Source organism: Plodia interpunctella, chromosome 8 (genome assembly GCF_027563975.2).
Source record: "Plodia interpunctella isolate USDA-ARS_2022_Savannah chromosome 8, ilPloInte3.2, whole genome shotgun sequence".
In the NCBI taxonomy this organism is placed as follows: Eukaryota; Metazoa; Arthropoda; class Insecta; order Lepidoptera; family Pyralidae; genus Plodia; species Plodia interpunctella.
In genome coordinates, this window is record NC_071301.1 from 2,318,048 (window position 1) to 2,338,874 (window position 20,827).

Consider the following 20,827-nt stretch of genomic DNA (forward strand, 5'->3'; position numbering starts at 1 on the left):
GATAGGAACTGGACTAGCTGTTACGGCCGTACCTTCGGGTAGTCATATAATTTTATGGAATCGCCCTACCCATTATTTCCCTCTCGATAAACACATGGATTAGATGAAGATAGCAGAATGCTTTTAGTTTTCACAACAAAACATATTCGAAGTTTGCGAAGTCAGCTAAGTTTGTTATTGTTTCAAGTTGGACTGGACTTTATAAATTTGACAAAGGTTTATCACTTGAAAGTTTTATTCTTATCAATAACTAATATTTCGTATGTACCTTTCAAGAAAAAAATATTCTTAAAAGATCTATTAAGATTAATGTTCATATTTTAAATTTTTAATCGACTTCCAATAAGGAAGAGGTTAAAAATAAGTAGGTTAATATTACTTTAAGTGCTTGAAAGTTTCTATCTTTCTTGGCTTGAAATGTTATTGAATAATCTCATTGTTAGTGCAAGTCTTTAAAAAAGTAAAGGTACGCCAGCCAGACTGGCCAGTAAGAGTGCAAAAAAAAGTAAAATAAAAAAGATAGTGAATTTAAAAAGAAAAAATTTAAGATGCAATAAATACGTCAGTTCAATAATACAATTTAGATCAAATCAAATATTGTTAAATGTTTTACGTTACTTTGCACCTAAGTTAATTTTAAGATGTTAAGTTCAGTGAAACCAATACCCTAGTAAGTGTTCGTAACAGTGTAATATACTATATAATATACTATAGTCCTTTTATAGAACAAAATAAGTGTTTTGATTTTATCAGTACAATTCCTTTCTTCTTCCCATTTTATATAATGTTCTCAAAGAAACAAACTATCAGTTCATACACTCATTTTGTCTCATCCGAGCGATTTAAAAGTTTCTTACATCACCATTGTACCGCGAAAATTAACGCACAAAAAAAGCCGTAAAAGCGGTAAAAGCCCACCGGAATTGCAAAACTGTACACAAATATAATCTTCATTATCTTTAGAGAACCTGTCCAGGATTTAAATAACAACAAAATAACTGCACTGGCCACCAAAATTGTATGAGAGAAATAAGTTGACAACATTATTCTAATTTCAAATATTTTTCACTGTCAAGAAAATTGCCGCCGATAGTTGTGTTGTATTTTTTGTTTTCCAATATATATTTACATTTTAATTGCCACTACACAAGAGTTTCATTTATTACAACCATAGATATTGTTCATTTGGTCCTTCGAGCCGGATAATGCTAGCGGAAAAGATAGCTTAGTGCAAGTGTAGTGGCACACTATTGTTCCGTTTGGATTGTGATTACATAGTCACCACAATTTGAGGCACTGCAGCTTCAGACCGTAGAAAAGAAAATCGGTCAGGATTCTAGCGGATACATAGTGAGGAATACGGCGGCCGGGAGTTCGATTCCCGGAGGAAACACTCATACTAGGACTCGCACTCTGATTACTACGGAGTCGAGCTGATTTGGATTGGCTTTCTGGTTGCGGGCGCTTATACATCCAGCGTCTGCATAAGAAATACAGTGAGTGCTATTCTACACCAAGTGAAATATTGTAAGTACAGTTTGTTTACATTTACAAGTCATACAAAGTGAATCGGGCATAGTGATTCAGTGCAGCTTCCATCGACTATATGGACACGTTGGACTTTTGTAAATAGACTAGGTTACACTTGTGTCTGTATATTTGTTGTAAAATAACGTCAGAACATACCTATCTATTTATTGGTTTTTGTACATAATTTAGTGTTTTAAAGTGTATATTGTGTTGTGGTTAAATGTTTTAATTTGATTTGTATATATATTTGGGTACTCGTTACGCGCAGCTAATACATGTAAAGTGCAGCGCAAGCGCCGGCCTGGATGCACCGCGTGACGACAGTCGCCTACACGTGCCGCCGAGTCAGCGCAACGTGCCTTCAAATCCGGGAATTGCGCGACACATCGCGCGACACATCGCGCAATACTCACTTTTGGTTCTAACATCGACCATTAGACTTCATTTTAGTTTTATGTTGTAATTTTATTTCATTTAATAAATTAGTTAAATAAATTTTGGTTTTTTTTAAAGTCTTCGGCTGCAGTAAACTTAACTGGCGCAGTCGGTAGGATCTCGAGTCAGTTCGTGCGCGACAAGATTTCCGCTATATCCCGGTTCGAGTCCCGCGTGACTGACTGGCATTCCAGCCCTCATCGAGATCGTCGAATCTACGGAATCTGCAGCCCGGAGGTGTATCCGAACATTGATACAGCAGAAAAACCAAGATATGTATATGTGAGTACTTTAGAATCATTCTAGAGTTGCTTTCCTTTATTTTCCTGTATAATTTAATTTATCCAAGATTTTCCATCCGAGGCAATCGAGGACCCTTAGTAATAGTAGGAGTAGAGATATTGACCTCCATAGAAATTTAAATTTAAACGAAAGTAGTGATAGTTTTAATTCGTTAATTAACATGGCACAACTAGATGATATTTGGAAGGCCCTTCGACTGGTGCCTGAATTTGATGGTAACCCAAATGTTTTAACGAGATTCATTGGCTTATGTGATCAGTTAGTAGAACAATTTATTTCATCAGATAATGCCCTTATAAATGCGGCCTTAATTAACGGGATCTTAAATAAAGTGACTGGGTCTGCCGCTCGCCTTATAAATTCTAATGGTGTACCAGATAACTGGCAAGGTATCCGCAACGCTCTGATCAATAATTTTGCTGACCAGAGAGATGAAACCTCACTTTATAATGATCTTGCACTCCTGACTCAGGGCTCATGCACCCCGCAAGAATTTTTTGAAAAATGTCAAAATCTTTATAGCACTATTATGACTTACGTTAGCTTACATGAAACTATTCAGACTACCGTACAATCTAAACGCGAATTGTATAAGAAACTTACTTTACAGTCATATTTGCGCGGTCTAAGAGATCCGTTAGGATCGCGTATAAGATGCATGAGGCCTGAAACCATAGAGAAGGCGCTTGAATTTGTTCACGAGGAAATGAACACCTTGTATCTGCAACAGCGAAATGAAGGCAAAACTCACCATATGCTTCTTAGTAAAAATAATTCAGGTTATACACCACCGCAACAAATTTCGCATAATAAGCCGTTTACTTTTAATATGCCTGGGCCCTCTCGCCCACAGCCACAACCTATGCAATTTGCACCCCGTGCACCTATAATGTGGAAACCTAATTTTAGTGCTCCTAGTAATCAAAATATTCAATATCGCGGACCTTCACGCACTCAGCAGATATTTGGTGCTCCACCTCCTAATTATAATCCTCGCAGCAATGTCTTCGCTCTACCCCAACGACCCCAAAATGCGAATAACGCACCGCGACCTATGAGTGGTGTTAGCCACTTTGCGCCTAAACCACTACCCCCATCTGGACATGACTGGAGGAGGTTTGGTAATCCACCACCCTCCAACTATTTCAAAACTCGTGAAATGAATGTTAACGAGTGCTACGACTATCAGTACGATCCCTATAATGACTCATACGATAACCAACCCTATTTCGTGACCAACCCTGACTTAGACTATTACGAGCAAACAGACAACCCTTATGATAATAATGAAGAAACCTACCCCTCTTACTATGAACCCCGTGAGATCGCTGAAAATTCGTGTGGCAATGACCAGCAGGATTTTCACAAAGGCAGTCCTTCAGACAAACAAAAATAGAAGTTAATCTACTGACTCAGCGACAGCTCCCGTACATAAGTATATCTGACCCACCATTAAAATTTCTTATAGACACAGGAGCTAATCAATCTTTTATTAGTCCTGAGAGTGTAGAGAAATATTACCCTAACATACCCTTGACATATGACCCTTTAGAAATTTCTAACGTACATGCAACCACTCGCAGTGACTATTCAGTTACATTACCATGCTTCCCTGAAATTAAAGACAGTGGCGAAATTACCTTATTTCTTTACAGATTTCACGATTATTTTGACGGTTTGATAGGATTGGATCTACTCGATAAATGGGAATCTAATATCGATCTAAAAACGAAAACACTTAATACAAAGAATTCAATTACTCCCATACATATGTATAATTCGCGAAACTGTAACTGGTACGAAGATATTATCCCAGCTAACTCGTCAAAATTAGTTAAAGTCCCAATTAACACATGTGACGGCGAAGTAATAATTCCTGAACAAACTATATCAAATTGCTTAGTACATGAATGCGTTACTATTGTAAAAAAAAATCGCGGTATAATAGAGATCAGTAATCCAACTAATAATGATCTAATATTTTCAATGCATATGCCGATTAACGCAGAGGCTTTCAATATAAATAGCATAGGCAATGGACAATTAAACTCTTCACGAGTGGAACAAGTCCTTTCTCGTTTACGTACCGACCATCTTAATGATGAGGAACGTATTAATTTACAGAATCTTTGTTCTCGTTATGCGGATGTCTTTTATATAGAGGGTGAGCCTCTCACATTTACGAATAAGATAAAACATCACATCCGTACTACTGACGAAGTGCCTATTTACACGAAAACCTATAGGTACCCTTTTATCCATAGGCAAGAGGTACAACAGCAAATCGGAAAGATGTTAGAACAGGGTATAATCCGTCCATCAGAATCCGCATGGAGCTCTCCGATTTGGGTAGTGCCCAAAAAAACGGATGCCTCCGGCAAAACCAAGTGGCGTATAGTAGTGGATTTTAGAAAACTAAATGAAAAAACTATTGATGATAAGTACCCCATCCCAAACATCACGGATGTGTTGGATAAGCTTGGTAACTGCCACTACTTCACAACCTTGGATTTAGCAAGCGGATTCTATCAGGTAGAAATGAGCCCTGAAGATGTCCCTAAAACAGCGTTCAACGTAGAGCATGGGCATTTTGAATTTTTGCGTATGCCCATGGGGTTGAAAAATTCACCCTCTACGTTCCAACGTGTCATGGACAATGTGCTCAGAGACCTGCAAAACACCATTTGCTTGGTTTATTTGGATGACATAATCGTCTTTAGCACATCACTTCAGGAGCACATGGTGAACCTGGAAAAAGTATTTGCCAGATTAAGGGAATCCAACTTTAAAATTCAGATGGATAAGTCTGAATTTTTAAAATTGGAAACATCTTACCTTGGTCATATCATTGGCAAAGACGGTATCAAGCCTAATCCCGACAAAATCGAGGCTATCCAGAAATTCCCAATACCCAAGACAGCAACAGAAATCAAACGTTTTCTTGGTCTGCTTGGCTATTATAGAAAATTTATCCCCGATTTTGCCCGGATTACTAAGCCCATGACACAGTGTCTTAAGAAAGGTTCCAAAATTGCTCTTAACAACCCTGACTACATAAATTGCTTTGAACGTTGTAAGATTCTTCTTACCAACGATCCAATACTACAATATCCCGATTTCAACAGGGAGTTTGTTCTCACTACAGACGCATCCAATCTGGCTATAGGTGCAGTCTTATCTCAAGGCCCTATAGGTTCAGATAAGCCTATTGCCTACGCTTCAAGAACACTGAACGATAGTGAGACAAACTATAGTACTATTGAAAAGGAGTTGTTAGCGATTGTTTGGGCTACCAAATATTTCCGCCCATACTTATTTGGTAGAAAGTTTAAAATCGTGACTGACCACAAGCCCCTCCAATGGGTAATGAGTCTAAAGGAACCTAATGCTAGATTGACTAGGTGGCGGTTAAAGTTAAGCGAATATAACTTTACCGTTATCTATAAGCAGGGTAAAACTAATCTTAATGCAGATGCTCTGTCCCGTGTGGAAATCCACAATGAGGAGATTAGTTCAATAGCCGTGCAACCGTCAGAAAGATGTCCATCCTTATCTCGATCCACCACAGTTACAGCACATACGAGTGCAGAGCACCCTATTTTAGAAATTCCGATCACAGATGACCCTCTCAACAAATTTCACAGACAAATATGTTTAATGGTAGTCGGCGACATAAAAAGACGCCCCGCTATTAGCAAACCATTTGAATCTCATATTAAAACAACTATACAGTTATCAGAGTCCAATCTTGAAATAGACACTATCAATGCAATTAAAGAATACGTCAACCCCAAAGTACGTACAGGCATTATTATTATTCCCCCCTTAGCTATGTACAAAATTATCCCAATTATACAAGAAAATTTTAAAAGCTCAGCTATGGACCTTGTCTTAACCAAGGTAGAAGTAGAGAACATTAAGGAATACTTGCAACAACAAAATATAATTAGAAATTATCATGAAGGAAAAACTAACCATCGTGGCACCAACGAGTGCTATCTAGCACTGTCACGAAAGTATTTTTGGCCCAAAATGAAGGAACACATATCAAAATACATAAATGAATGCAATATCTGCGGAATGGCAAAATATGACCGCAACCCCATAAAGCAACGGTTTGCTATAGTACCACCCCCGTCTAAACCTTTTGAAACACTACATATTGATCTGTTCACTACTGAAAACGAAAAATATTTAACTTTGGTTGACGCATTCTCTAAATACGCACAAGCATACCATCTCCGAGACGGAACGGCCCTAAGTGTAGTACAAGCCCTCATCAAATTCTTTACACACCATGGCGTCCCTATAACTATAATTTCTGACCAAGGTCCTGAATTTACGAACCAGATGTTCTCGGAATTTACTAAACTTCACAAAATTGAACACCATAAAGCCTTGGCTCACAATCCTAATAGTAATGCAATAGTTGAACGGTTTCATTCTACCATCCTTGAGCATCTCCGAATTCTCAAATTAGAGCAACGCAATGAACCCGCTATAAATCTTATGCCATATGCTGTGCTAGCATACAACAGTTCCATACACAGTTTCACGAAATGTAGGCCCCTCGACGTTATTACAGGTCATTTCGACCCACGTGACCCGGTTAGCATAGATATGAATGAACATCTTCTCCAACAGTATATCTTAGATCACAAACATCGTATGAACAAAGTATATAACATGCTGAACGATACTTCACTTCATAATCGCACCCAACTTACTGAGGCTAGGAACAAAGACAGACAACCTGAAAAAGAATACACCCCTGACCAGCAAGTATTCGTTCGTAACCCCGTAGCTAGTAGGCAAAAATTAGCACCCCGGTTCACACAAGATGTAGTTTTGGCAGACTTGCCTATACATATTTACACAAAAAGGAAAAAGGGACCCATTGCTAAAGCACGTCTCAAGCGAACACCTAAAATAAACCCGTTGTTACAGGATCCTCCTGACCATCACCCTTCATCTGACCATGGCACAAGACGTGACGCTTAATACCCTCGACAATGGACCAGGTATCCTACCTTTCAAACTTGGACCCACTAAAATGATCACTCACTACCACTCCTTCCTGTACTACATTGACTTAGACATGATTTCTCTAACAATAAACTCAGTTAAATCCCAAATTGATTCATTTAGATCCGATCTTAATAATAAAACGGCTTCTTTATACGAACCCCACATCTCGCATCTTTATAATAAAATAGAAATGTTACTCGAACAAATTCATAGCTTCCAACACACCCGTAGCAGGAGAGGTTTAGTAGATGGTCTCGGTTCAATTATTAAGAGTGTCTCGGGTAACCTCGACTACACAGACGCTATAAAGTATGATAATGCAATTAAAGTACTACAAAATAATGAAAAACAATTAGAAACTGAACTAAATGAACACATAAGTCTAGGGAAGGAATGGATAGCTAAACACTCAATAGTACTAGACAGTATAGTCAAAAATCAGAATAGGTTAGCTAATTCCATTGATCATATTTTAAATTCAGATGCAAGTAGAGATTATGATATGATTAAGTATGCCCATCTAGCTCAATATCTTATTATTATATCAGACAATACGGATAATTTATATGAAGAGATCCATAATCTCGAAAATATGGTAGCCTTCATTCAAAGTAAAACTACAGCTCACTATATGATTAATATTAGCACGTTAAATAGTACTATAAGTAGATTAAGACAGCTCTATTCTGAAGAGCAGATAATTAACATTGATTTAAGGGAATATTATGAGATAATTAAGACGGGATCATATTATGTAGGTAATAAATTAGCTATAGTTTTCATGGTACCGATTGCTTCCCCTCTCACCTATACACTTTACAAGTTATCCATCGCTCCTAATAAACAAAATCAAATACTTGTCCCTATCCAGCCCTATGTAGCAATTCAGGAAACTGATTCTATGTACATAGCGACAGAATGTCCGAAGGTCAACACTTGGTACATATGCAAAGAAGAGCTGCAACAAAAGATTCGAGACAATGAAGATTGTATCCAGCATCTCATCATGGACCAGTCAATCAGTTCATCTTGTCAATTCATTCATGCAAACCTTACCAGCTCAGCCCTCGAGAAGCTAGACGATCAACACTATACTATCAGCCTGCCAACCACAACCAGACTACATATATCCTGTAGACAAGAGTATTACAAGAATCTCCAAGGAACCTATCTAGTGTCCGTCCCGCCTAGTTGTATGTTGAAAACGTTGGACTTTGTTATCTCAAACGTTCAGAATCGTATTAAAGGACACGCTGTACAAATAGCGGAACTACCAACTGAGGAGCTCGCCACATCAAAGCTTCAGCCAACTGTAAGACTAAACTCCATCAATTTAGAACATCTACATGAGACGAACGCTAAGATATCGCTACAGCATCCTGCGACATTACAGAAAAACGATCTGAGCAGCCTCTACCATACCACTATACCTTCATATACGTTATTATTTGGAACATTCATATTCGCCCTCATCCTGACATTATACTGGAAACTCCGTCGCAGAAGTTCAAAATCAAAGGATGAAGATATCCCGAAGGCTGATTATCCCGATGGACATTATTCCCGTATCCAAGACATCAAGCCTAAAGATGTGAAAATCGACATCAGCAACATTCCGGCAATATCCTCAGTAAGACCTACGGATAGTTGCCGATCTGCGGGGGGAGGCGTTACGCGCAGCTAATACATGTAAAGTGCAGCGCAAGCGCCGGCCTGGATGCACCGCGTGACGACAGTCGCCTACACGTGCCGCCGAGTCAGCGCAACGTGCCTTCAAATCCGGGAATTGCGCGACACATACTCACTTTTGGTTCTAACATCGACCATTAGACTTCATTTTAGTTTTATGTTGTAATTTTATTTCATTTAATAAATTAGTTAAATAAATTTTGGTTTTTTTTAAAGTCTTCGGCTGCAGTAAACTTAACTTACTTGTATAACTGTAACTATGGAGTCCTTCCTAGCCCTTCAGAAAGATATTAAAGAAAAAATCAGTAGAGCTAGAGGTAATTACGACAAATACAATAAGGACCGTATAACAGTGTCATATATAGAAATCAGGTTGGAACAATTGGAGCAGCAGTGGTCATTATTTAACAGCACTCACACTAAATTAATTAGTACTGTAAAGGAGTCTGAGCTAAGTTGTTCAGACTATTTCAAAAATGGTATGTATGACGAGGTTGAAGATGTATATATAGAGTATAAAACAGAGTTAAGAAATGTTTTATTTAATTTGTCAAGATCAAGTGATCCATCTGCCCATTCAGGTTGTACTCGTAATTGCGATAACATTGGTAGTTCAAATGCTCAAGTTAAGGTAAAGTTGCCAGAAATTAAAATACCTATTTTCTCTGGAAAATACGAGGAGTGGCAGTCTTTTCGTGACCTGTTTCTTGGCCTTGTGCATAATAACAAATGCTTAGATGATGCACAAAAGTTATATTATTTGAGAGGTCATTTGAAAGGGGAAGCGGAACAGCTGCTACGCAGTGTTCATATGACATCTGACAACTATTCCTGTAGCTGGGAAAAGCTAGAGCAAATGTATAACAATAAAAGGTATTTGGCTAATAGTATTCTGAATCGCTTATTTAATCAAAGAGGTTTAACAACTGAATCGGCTATAGATATAAAGAAAATGGTTAACACTACTTCAGATTGCGTGGAATCAATTAAGAACTTAGGTGTCGACACTTCAACCTGGGATATTATTATTGTACATTTAATTAGCTCTAAGTTAGATAAGGAAACTCGCAAGGCCTGGGAATTAAAGGTGTCTTCGGATTGTACGGATGAATTGCCTACATACAAACAGTTTGTAGATTTTCTGACTTCTCGGTTCCGAGGCCTGGAGAATTTAAGCGATAAATCGAGGCTGTCTCTAGAAGACAGAGGTACTATAAGAAAGACAGTGTCCTTTCATGTACGGAAATTATCCTGTGATTTTTGTACAGGTAATCATAAATTACGTTCCTGTGTTAAGTTTAAAAGAGCACACAGTGACACCCGCCGTAGTTTTGCCAAAGAGAGGGGCCTATGCTTTATTTGTTTAGGTTATAATCACACGGCAAGGTTTTGTAAATATGTTTATAAGTGTAAAATATGTCTAGGGCGACACCATATCTTGCTCCACCCCAGCTGTAGTTCGGGGAGTCAGGTAGGTAAAGTTTCGCCCTCGTTTAATACAGTCCACAAAGAGGGAGTGATGACTAAAGGTCTCACACAGGCTGATGGGACTCAGCCCAATGTTTCATGTAGTAAGACAGCGGTTATGTTACCAACTGCTGTAGTAGAGACTGACTCAAAAAATGGCAGTCGTGAATTAGTTAGAGCCTTGTTGGATCAAGCATCCCAAGGATCTTTTATCTCTCAAGCCCTGGTACGGCGCCTTGGCTTGAAGGAAACTCATTCCGAAAACCTTACTGTGGGTGTTGCCAATAGTAAGGTAAATTCAAAGTATTCGGTAATCCTTAGTATAAGGTCTAAAGTAGATCCAAACTGTGTGGTTCAGGTTAAAGCAAATGTGCTTAGGACTATCTCGTCATATATCCCAGCATCAGAATTAGTTAGGGCGAAATGGGATGGTGAGATTGAGAAACATTTGGCCGATCCGGGTTACCACAGGCCGAACCAAGTGGATTTATTGTTAGGTGCTGAGGTATACAGTGGTATTTTACAAACGGGCGTTCAAAGATGTTCCACAGGATTGGCAATCGCACAAAACACGTCATTTGGATGGATTGTGTCTGGTATTGCTGATGTAAAATCTCGTTATGTTCCCTTTAGACGTGTTGCGAGTAGGTTAAGTTATTAGAATACCTTATCTGTAAATACTGTGGACACTTATTATTCATAATTGCTGTAATTTGTTTTAAATAAAAGTTTTAAGTCAATAAATGTATCTGACTGGTGGTCATTCATTAAGAACTGGATATAATATTAATATTTTTGCTTGTAACAAATTATTATGAGTTTGTTACCACCTCCAAGGAAGAATGCAGTTTGTTTTCCAGCCATGCTGCATATTTTGGCATGGCGGGCGGTTTACAATCATTATGAAGGACATTCTGCAATTATGTCCTTGGCGGGCGGTATGTCCAGGATTTAAATAACAACAAAATAACTGCACTGGCCACCAAAATTGTATGAGAGAAATAAGTTGACAACATTATTCTAATTTCAAATATTAGCCGATAGTTGTGTTGTATTTTTTGTTTTCCAATATATATTTACATTTTAATTGCCACTACACAAGAGTTTCATTTATTACGACCATAGATATTGTTCAGAACCGGTTAAAACCGCCGTGTTGGCGTACACTCCAATTATATTTATTCTATTGTTTTCTGGTGAAAATTCCACATCATCAATACCTTCCATTTAAATATGAATGGAAAATCGGTTTTACTCTTTGAATATTAAAGACCGCTTACTTTTGACATGTTCAAAAGGATTTCTAAATGTTATGGCCCACAAGTTATGGTTACAAGATTGTTAATGAGTAACATTTTACATGAAGTTAATTTTCTTTAAAAGCTATCTACGATGCATTCATAACTACCTTAAAGATCTAGGCACTATGTTTCAAGAGCTCAACAGTCTCCCAACATGTATAGACCTTAAGACGAATATGGACAAGACGAAGGTCATGTCCACATTGTCCAAGTAGAATAAATACAAATTAAAATTCCTCTTGCTACTTTTCAGCCTAAATCACTTAGGTTAGAGCTCAAACTTTATGAAATAGTTCGTTCGTAGATTATTATGGGGCGCTTTAGCAACTACGAATATCGACCAAACATATTGTATTCTTTTTATTATATTTTAAGAAATATTGTAGTGAATTTCACTAATGATTCTTTAATTATGTGTTTTTTCGAAGATGCATCAAACCTAAATTCTGTTCGATAACCTATTGATTGAAAAACAGGTAATTTACATTGCGATATCTGATACCTACATTTTATTACATTAGGTATGTACTACTTACATGATAAAATCCTGAAAACATTATCTTCTTCGTAGGTAGTCGTATAAAAATATTTGTTGTAGTCACTAAATGTTAGCTGAAGTAGATAAAACGCATTTTACGTCATCGTACAACGATAGAGAAAACCAAAAGCCACCAGATTTGCACCAGATCTATGTTACTGAAAGAAAAAGTTGTTGGTTGTTGTCTGTTTGAGCTTTTACTACTAAACCGTTGAGCTGATTTTGATAGGATTTGGAATAGATACAGTTAATGACCGTAGGATGAGCCAGTAAATATATAAAATGAAAATGTTTACTATTGATTCGCAGTAGGTACATCGTGATTGGTGATTCTATTTTTCAGAATGTGAATACAAAAAAACAGATTTTTAAAAGCTAGAATAAAGCAAAATATTAGTATATTTGGTGTTCACGAATAATTGTACTATTCGGCTATGAATAAATCTGGCTCAAAATGAACCCATTGTTTAAAAATCCTTAGTTTTGATTTTAATTGTATATTTTTTAAGTAGTTCAAGTTTAGTTATGAATAATTTATTTCATTAACATTTTTTATAACATGTAAACACTTTTTCCAATTTATTATTTGAAAATTTATTTCATTTAAAAACAAATAATTTTTCCAATGAAAATTAGCTTTGTCAATTTAAATTTATTAAAAACTTTATCATATCACAAAAATACACAAAACTGTGAATTACAGCTGAAACGAAATGGATACTTTAAAAGCGTATTTGTACATACTGTTCAAATTTTCGTTACGTAAATTTGAAACAATAGTACGATATGTACGCTAAATTTGACATTGTTAATCGTGCAAAATTTCACCGTCCGTGTACTGCGTGAAGCCTCACTCAAATTTAACCGTGTTGGTTACAGTCGACAAACCCGGTTATATACCCGGTTCAGATATCAACATTTTGACCCGGATATTGTGTCGTTAGTGGCATTACAATCTGGGCGGTACACAACTAATTTTGTCGTTCGAGAAATATGACTGTCAATAGTGGCAGAATATTTACGACGCACGACGAACATTCTTTGCGTCAATTAAATTGGGTTTGTGTGTTTGATTTAACTTTATTTCATATGTTTACTCTTTATAATTTATTATTATACGAAAATTACTTGAAAAATAAAATAAAATTACATATCAATTTTTAATATTTTTTTATTATATTCCTGCTTTTTACGCGACGCGTCGAAAGTATGTTATGTTTTCAGGGTTCATGCATGTGTGTATGTATTAGTTTTTTATTCCATCATAATGTTTAAACTTTACTTTGCCTTATTTTAATAAGAAAATTTTGTTAAGTATTGGTCACTCACAAGCTATTTAACTTATGCAAGATATAATAACGTGGTTTGAGGTCACAGATTAATTATGAATATTCAAGAGTTGATATTCAAATTAAAGCCATGAAGTTATCTTCATAGATATAACTCTTACTAAACTTGTTATTTTCAACAAAAGCCAAACAAAAACCTTAATCTCGATAAGCAATCTGAAATCTTACTATGAAGTTGAAGGCACTATTGTACGTGTGCTAACTAATGGATTCAAGGTAAATTAGGCTTTATGGCTTATGGTATGCTGTCGAGTATGGCACGACGCTACAAAAGTACACAGAGTAAGTAATAGCATAGCGAAAATAAAGTACAATCCGAAATAAAAGTTCACGAAATGGTAATTTATCGCGATACAGTGTTTTTATTTTGTTGTTGATTCTGACTCAATTTAGCTATGAATATCGTTAAGCACAGTACTAACTATTTACAGTTTTTGAAATGAAACCTTCTTTAGCGGCGTTGTGCATTATTTGTGATGGGTAGGAAATGTTAAACTCGCGTCAGGACACGTGACCCTGATCGAAAATTCGTAAGACGTCAAAAATGCACAATGGTTAATATTATTCAAGTTTTCAATTCTGCCGGCACTCCCGGGGTGCTACCCGTTTTTTTAACTCAATGCTGTATGTATTGAACATATCAAATCGAAAGTATTTTATTTTTTCATTTGTTGGCAATACCTTTATTGTACGTAATAGGTATAAAAAATAAAAATATTTTTTTATATAGTTATATGAGTGATAATTGAATTGATCATTACAATTATATATTTAGCCCAGATTTTTATATTTTGAGAGAAATACCACTAGTAAATCGAAAATGCCTAAGAAGAATGTAGCCAAATTTTTTTTAAATTGCTTTTTAATAATTATGCACTCTCAAAACGACCGTGCGAAATGCTGCGCTTCGACCCTCAACGGCTAAGGAAGAAACTAGGAAAATTCTCAGATGAGAGAGAGAGAGAGAGAGAGAGAGTGATGCTCAAAGGCTAAACTTTATAACCAGGCTCTCGGTCTAGGAAGGGTCACTAACACCGGATATTAAACATGAAAGCCGAGACTTGCAAAGATCCTTATTATGTAACATGATGAGTTACGGGTATTAACAACAGAACAACGTATATTATTACGTTAGTTAAGGTTGAACCTTCAAGTTAACATTAAGTTTAACTTATATGTGTTAATCTCGAAAACGAAAATTGTTCAACAACCTTTTGTCGAAATAATCTACGATGTATTTTGTATTTTAAAAAATAAGAAATTTATTTAAAAACACTACGAAATAATAGAAAATAAATATAAATCAGTATTAATTAGTCATTTATAGTGGAAAGAAGTATGATAGTAATGATAGACATTTATATTTAAAATACTAGCTTTTGCCCGCGGCTTCGCCCGCGTGAATTTCATAGTCTCAGTAAAAAATCTCAGTATTTTTTTATCGCGTACTCTGTAAGACTGGTAAACATATATGATTGTTATTCGCATTTTTTCTCATCTTTAGTTAAATTTTCTGTTTCCCGCTGCGTGTCTCGTCGCGAAAACTTGTCCAATCCCGCTTCCTGCTATATAATGTAAAGTAGATATCCCGTACCGTTTCCTGCATATTGTGCCATCATGTTTTTTGCAATGTGTCCCGTTCTACTCCAACTCCCGCTTTCTGCAACACGTGCCATCCCATTTTCCATGACGTTTTACGTTCCGGTTTTTTATTAACCACAAACGTAAATTAAACATTTTTTGTATTTACTATTAGGTACTGTTATTTACTACAAAAAGTAAGTGTGTCAATTTTCAGCTTTTTATCTTGTTATCTTTTGAAAATTGTATTAAGTCCCAAACATTCACCCCTAAAGGGGTTGAGGGTTAATTTTCAGAAAAATCTGAAACACGTATTCATTACTTTGTTGTAAACAACCAAAATCCAAATTTTCAAGTCAATAACTTCAACGGTGTAGAACTTTCATATTTACAGTTTTTCACCTGGTTCACCTCCTTCGGAGTAGAATTTCCAAAAATCCTCTCTTAGTGCTCACCTATACTCACCTACATGCCAAATTTCAACTTCCCGCCCGGCAGTTTCGGGCGTACGTTATCTGTCAGTCAGTCACTCAGTAACTGAAGAGTTTTATTCTGATATATTGATACATACTGCGTCCATTATATCTATAACAAACTTTAATCGATAAAAACAATTTGTTTATATTCTGTTTATACCTTTCTACAAAATTTTATAGTAAATCGGCTCCGTGGATTGTTATTTTAATTTTCCTACGGGACCCCCCCTCATTTTCCGGGATGAAATGTCTATAAGATGTTAACCCGGGATCCCGAGGAATTTTTGATTCATAATTAGTTTTTCAATTATCCTTCGGGAACCTGACCATTTACCAGTGTGAAATGTATCTAATTTTCCTACAGGACCCTCCTTATTTTCCAGGATGAAATGTCTATAAGATGTTAACCCAGGATTCTGAGGCCTTTTTTTTCATAATTAGTTTTTCCATTATCCTACGGGAACCTGACCATTTACCGGGATGAAATGTATCTAAGATGTTAACCCGGCATATAAGGTACCTACATATTTTTTATTTTCAAGCAAATCGGTCCAGTAGATTTCGAGTGATGCGCGTCCAGACAGACAGACAGGTAGACAAAAATTTCCAAAACTATATGTTCGTCATCTATATCAGTAACTAAGTATATTCCATGAAGAATTTTAAAAAAATATCCAATGTACAAATTTGGCCTTTCTTCAATTTTATTATATGTATATGTATGTATATTGATGATGATTGATATTGATTAAACTCGCGTCAGGACACGTGATTCGTAAGACGTCAAAAGTGCACAACGTTAATATTCAAGTTTTCACTTCTGCCGGCACTTCCGGAGTGCAACCCTTTTTTTCCATATAGTGTAAAGTCATGTAATGTTAAATCAAAAATCATGTTAATTCGTCATGTAAAAAAGTAAAAGTTGGGGATGCAATGACGTGCTACATGTTTTATGTTTCATGGTAGCTCCCTTGAGACTTACGCTGCCTGAATTCTGAATAAAACTGTAAGTTCTTTACCAACAAATAATTCTATATAAAAATCACTTCCTATTCTAACATAATATCTCTTAAATACTAGAAAGTTTGTTACTCGATTAAACGAGCAAAACTATACGGAATCAAATCGATCTCAGAGGTATTTATCGAACAAATCCAATATACTTCCTTTATTGGGTTTTCTCGAGCATGTATCAATATAATTGAGCAGATCTGTTCGTATGTTTGTACGGCAAACATGGCGCTAGGTTATATCGTATTATCTGACTGACCTTTCAACGCCCTACGCCTTTTCTTATTATGGTGTTCAAGATATAATAGCTATCTTTAGAATTACTGAGTAAGCGTATTGAAGTTTGAAATTTTTAGCATAATTAAATACCTAAACACATGCGATTTACGACGTTTTCACGCATCAGAGATTGAAATTGTGTTAATTAATCCTAAGAATATCATTATATCATAGATATGTATACGATTTTAAGCTTTATGAAATTCTATATTGAAGGAAAAGTCGAAACTCGAAGAGCGAAAGGGTAAAGGGTACATGTATCAGTACAAAGGCAAGGATCGTAAGGTAAAATCGATGGGATAGGATAGACGAAAATGGAAGCTGCTCACGACTTCGACATTCGGTGATGATGGAGAGTGATAACTCCCTCGATGAAGAAGAAGAATCTAAGAACATAGTCCTATTAATATTTTAAATGCGAAAGTTTTTGATTTTGCGTCGAATAGTAACATACATTCTATGTTACTATTTGATGCAAAATCTACTGGACGGATTATTATGGAATTTGCTACATGGGTGGAATATAACCTGGAATTACACATGGGGTATTATTTATTCTGAAATTCGGAAAGAGTTACGATTTCGGAAAAATTACGGGAGCAAAGTCCCGGGGCGTAACCAGTATTATAAATATGAAAGTGTGTTTGTTTGCCCATCTTTCACGTCAAAACGGAGCAACAGATTTTTGGTGTGGAGTTAGAGTAGTTAGAGTAGTATAGGTTACTTTTGCTACAGATAGAGTCACGGGCAACAGCAACTCCCTCAATAAAAGTAAATGATTTCATTTATGATATATTCGATTATACGTACAAAAGGAGAATTTTAAAACAGGTCACATTTCACTCGGCGACCCAGATGCACATATGATGCATTTATTTACGACTCATTCACGGCACGGTGCAGCGCGCTAAAAATATAGTAATTTCTTCACGTAACGTAACAGTAGGATGAAATCTGAAATAGTGTTGGAAATATACAATTAAAATGATAAATAAACATCCAGTAATAAATTCTGGAATAACATATTGTCATAGTGTACCTCTATTCCGAAATTCCCACGAGAGCGAAGCCCCGAGGCGCAGCTATTATCTTTACACATTATAAAACAAAGTCCTCTGCCGCGTCTGTCTGTCTGTTTGCGATGAACTCAAAAACTATTGCACGGATTTTCATGCGGTTTTCACTAATAGATAGTGTGATTCCTGTGGAAGGTTTAAGTGTATAATTATTTTTACCCGAGCGAAGCCGGACAGGCCGCTAGTAATATAAATTGTGATTATTATTAATGATTTGGGTCAGACCAAATGTCTCTTCAATACAATATTATTCTAATCCAATATTTTTGAGATCACGATACACGCAATTTTGTTGAAATTAGATCTGCTTCAACATGTACAAAAGATTCGTGATAAATCATGTCAATATTCATTAATTATTGTATCAAAATATTCTACTCAATTCCCTATAACGTAGTAGAATATTAATAGCCAGAAACGCCATCAAAATGTAACGTTATTTTCGCTGTAGCTGAGTCCGGCTCAATCAAATAATTCCACTGGGTCACTTCGTCGGGCAACCAAGCCAAAATTATTTCATATCGCAGTGATTAACGTACTATACTCGATTCTCTCTGGTTTTCGTTATTTTTTATAAAGTATGTTTCAGTAAATAACTCAATCAATAAGAAAAATTAAATAAATTAATATTTTTCAATCAATGGAGACAATGGGACTAGCCATGCAGTCTGCAGTTTTCGCGGCTGTGTTTGACATTGGGTCATTAATTCCAAATTTCATCAATTTCAGTCTTGCGGTTAACACAGCAGAAAATTTAAAAAAATATTTTTTTTAATTGAAAATACGCAGATTTCGATACGTCACAGTCGAGAATGCAACCAAAACACACGAATATGAGAAAGAGAGAGTAGGTACTTTAATTATCATCAATTAATTTAACTGGTCTTGAACTGGTCTTGTCTTTTCCATCTTTACTTACTTTTTCCTTTACTTGTGTATGAATACTAAATCAATAACAATAAAATAGTACATACCTGATGATGAGTTTGTACTACAACGGCTCTAAAAACTATCGAGGCATCCTGTACCCTCGTCTCCAATGGCTTTTCACCAAACTTCGGACACTGACTGTCACAAACTATTGTCCGACACAGAAATAGAACTATCACTAGCAAATCTCTGCTCGAAACCCGGCCCACTGGGCAACACTGCAACGCCATTTTCATTCTTATTACTCAGTTTAAAGTTACATTTTCGCGTGGCAAGTCCATTTCACAACACAAAAGTTTCGGCCGTCTCTTCTTTTGACGTTTGCGGTTTTGCATTTTATCTGCAACAAAGAGATAAATAATTCATTTATTGAAATAGGGATATAAAATTTGTGAATGAAGACTGCACAAAGAAACTTTGTAAAAAATATTTAGAATTTTACGAGAAATATTGTTGCTGAATTGTTGTTGAATTTGTATTGATGTATCGGTCAAGTACGAGGCGTACGTCTTTTTGTTACTTATTGAAAATATGTACATTTACGGTTTTAAGATTTTTCGTTTAAATATATACTTTTTTACAAGTTTCATGTCTGTCATGCCTTAGGTATTGATATCATTATAAAATCACAAAAAAACACACAGGTAATTCACACACAATATTACGGCTACACGGCTACACACTATCATATTATAAAACTCAGATGGCGATGCGAATTCATGAACATCGCGTAGTTTGTATGAGATCTTTTATTTACCGCGACGACAAACTATCAATGTATACCGAATCCGCCGCAAACTGTATCGACATAATGTATAGTCGACACAAAACCAGTCACTGTTGTGACTGTTGTGACTGGTTTTGTGTCGACAACCAAACGACAAAATTAACAACTTACAATAATAATCCACATGGCGGTCAACATAAAGCTTGGGGCACAATTAAAGCGATCATTAAAATAAACACTCGAAGACGTACAAACCATAAAGTTAAACTATGTCTCGGTTACAACCATAAACAATTTTATTTGCAATATTACAGCCATTAAGACGTTAGAATTGAAAACTGGAAAATACTTTTCGTTCCGCAGTCGACATTTAACTTATAACGAGTTGCTTCAAGTCATTATTTATAATACTGTCATACTTGGGTCATCAAAGTAAAAGCGCAATGAAATATTTTACGTCTCCTCTGAAGGCTACATTTATATTAGACCATCTTTTGCTAGCTGCGTCCCTTAATTTTTTTTAAAGAATATATAAATAAACTATATACCTAAATAAATAAGGTAGCACTAAAAGAGTGAAAGTGTTCTTCGATGGTGCTTGATCGCCAAAAGTCGAACTGAGTTTATCAATGCACTGTTGTTGAGTTAGACCACGTCGAAAATCATAACAAATCATCGCACGAAATTTTTCTAGAGTTGAATCCATTATGATAATGACACGCAATTTATAAATTCGCGCCACACAATGCAAACAATTGTCAGTCAGTTGAAACAAACTGCATTCTACAGCCAAAGAGTTCCATTTTCAAATGTAATAATTACTTTTTTAATATTATTAATGTAGTGGCCAGGTAGCAGCAACACCTTTCTACGTACGAGGTGGTAAATAAAAAGATGCTTTGGGCAGATAAATTATGTCTAAAAAATCGTTTTGTTACGTCCATTGTAACAAATACAAAAACCTTCCTTCGAAACACTGGTTTTTCCCAGCAGTGGGAACATTTAATGGGTCTGCTGTTGATGAATATTACTTAGAGGTCCGTCCCGATTTTGCTCGGGTAAAACCATATTAAAAAATTAGCCTGTCACTGCTAAAGGATTCGTCTA

General features: G+C 36.1%; 2 protein-coding genes across 2 annotated transcripts in view; one reads left to right on the forward strand and one right to left on the reverse strand.

The window, feature by feature from the left end:
- The window catches only part of LOC128671901 (uncharacterized protein), a 54,785-nt gene that overhangs the window by 20,575 nt on the left and 13,383 nt on the right, over window positions 1–20,827 (reverse strand). Inside the window, exon 2 of the mRNA XM_053748733.1 lies at window positions 19,038–19,333. Within this exon, the coding sequence (XP_053604708.1) occupies window positions 19,038–19,229 (192 nt within the window). The 5' untranslated portion in view covers window positions 19,230–19,333. The remainder of the gene's footprint in view (window positions 1–19,037; window positions 19,334–20,827) is intronic.
- Window positions 1,934–9,083, forward strand: LOC128671900 (uncharacterized). Its single transcript, XM_053748732.2, has 2 exons — window positions 1,934–2,247; window positions 7,216–9,083. Exons 1-2 carry the CDS (start codon window positions 2,240–2,242, stop codon window positions 8,978–8,980), a joined length of 1,773 nt encoding a protein of 590 aa, XP_053604707.1. The 5' UTR covers window positions 1,934–2,239; the 3' UTR covers window positions 8,981–9,083.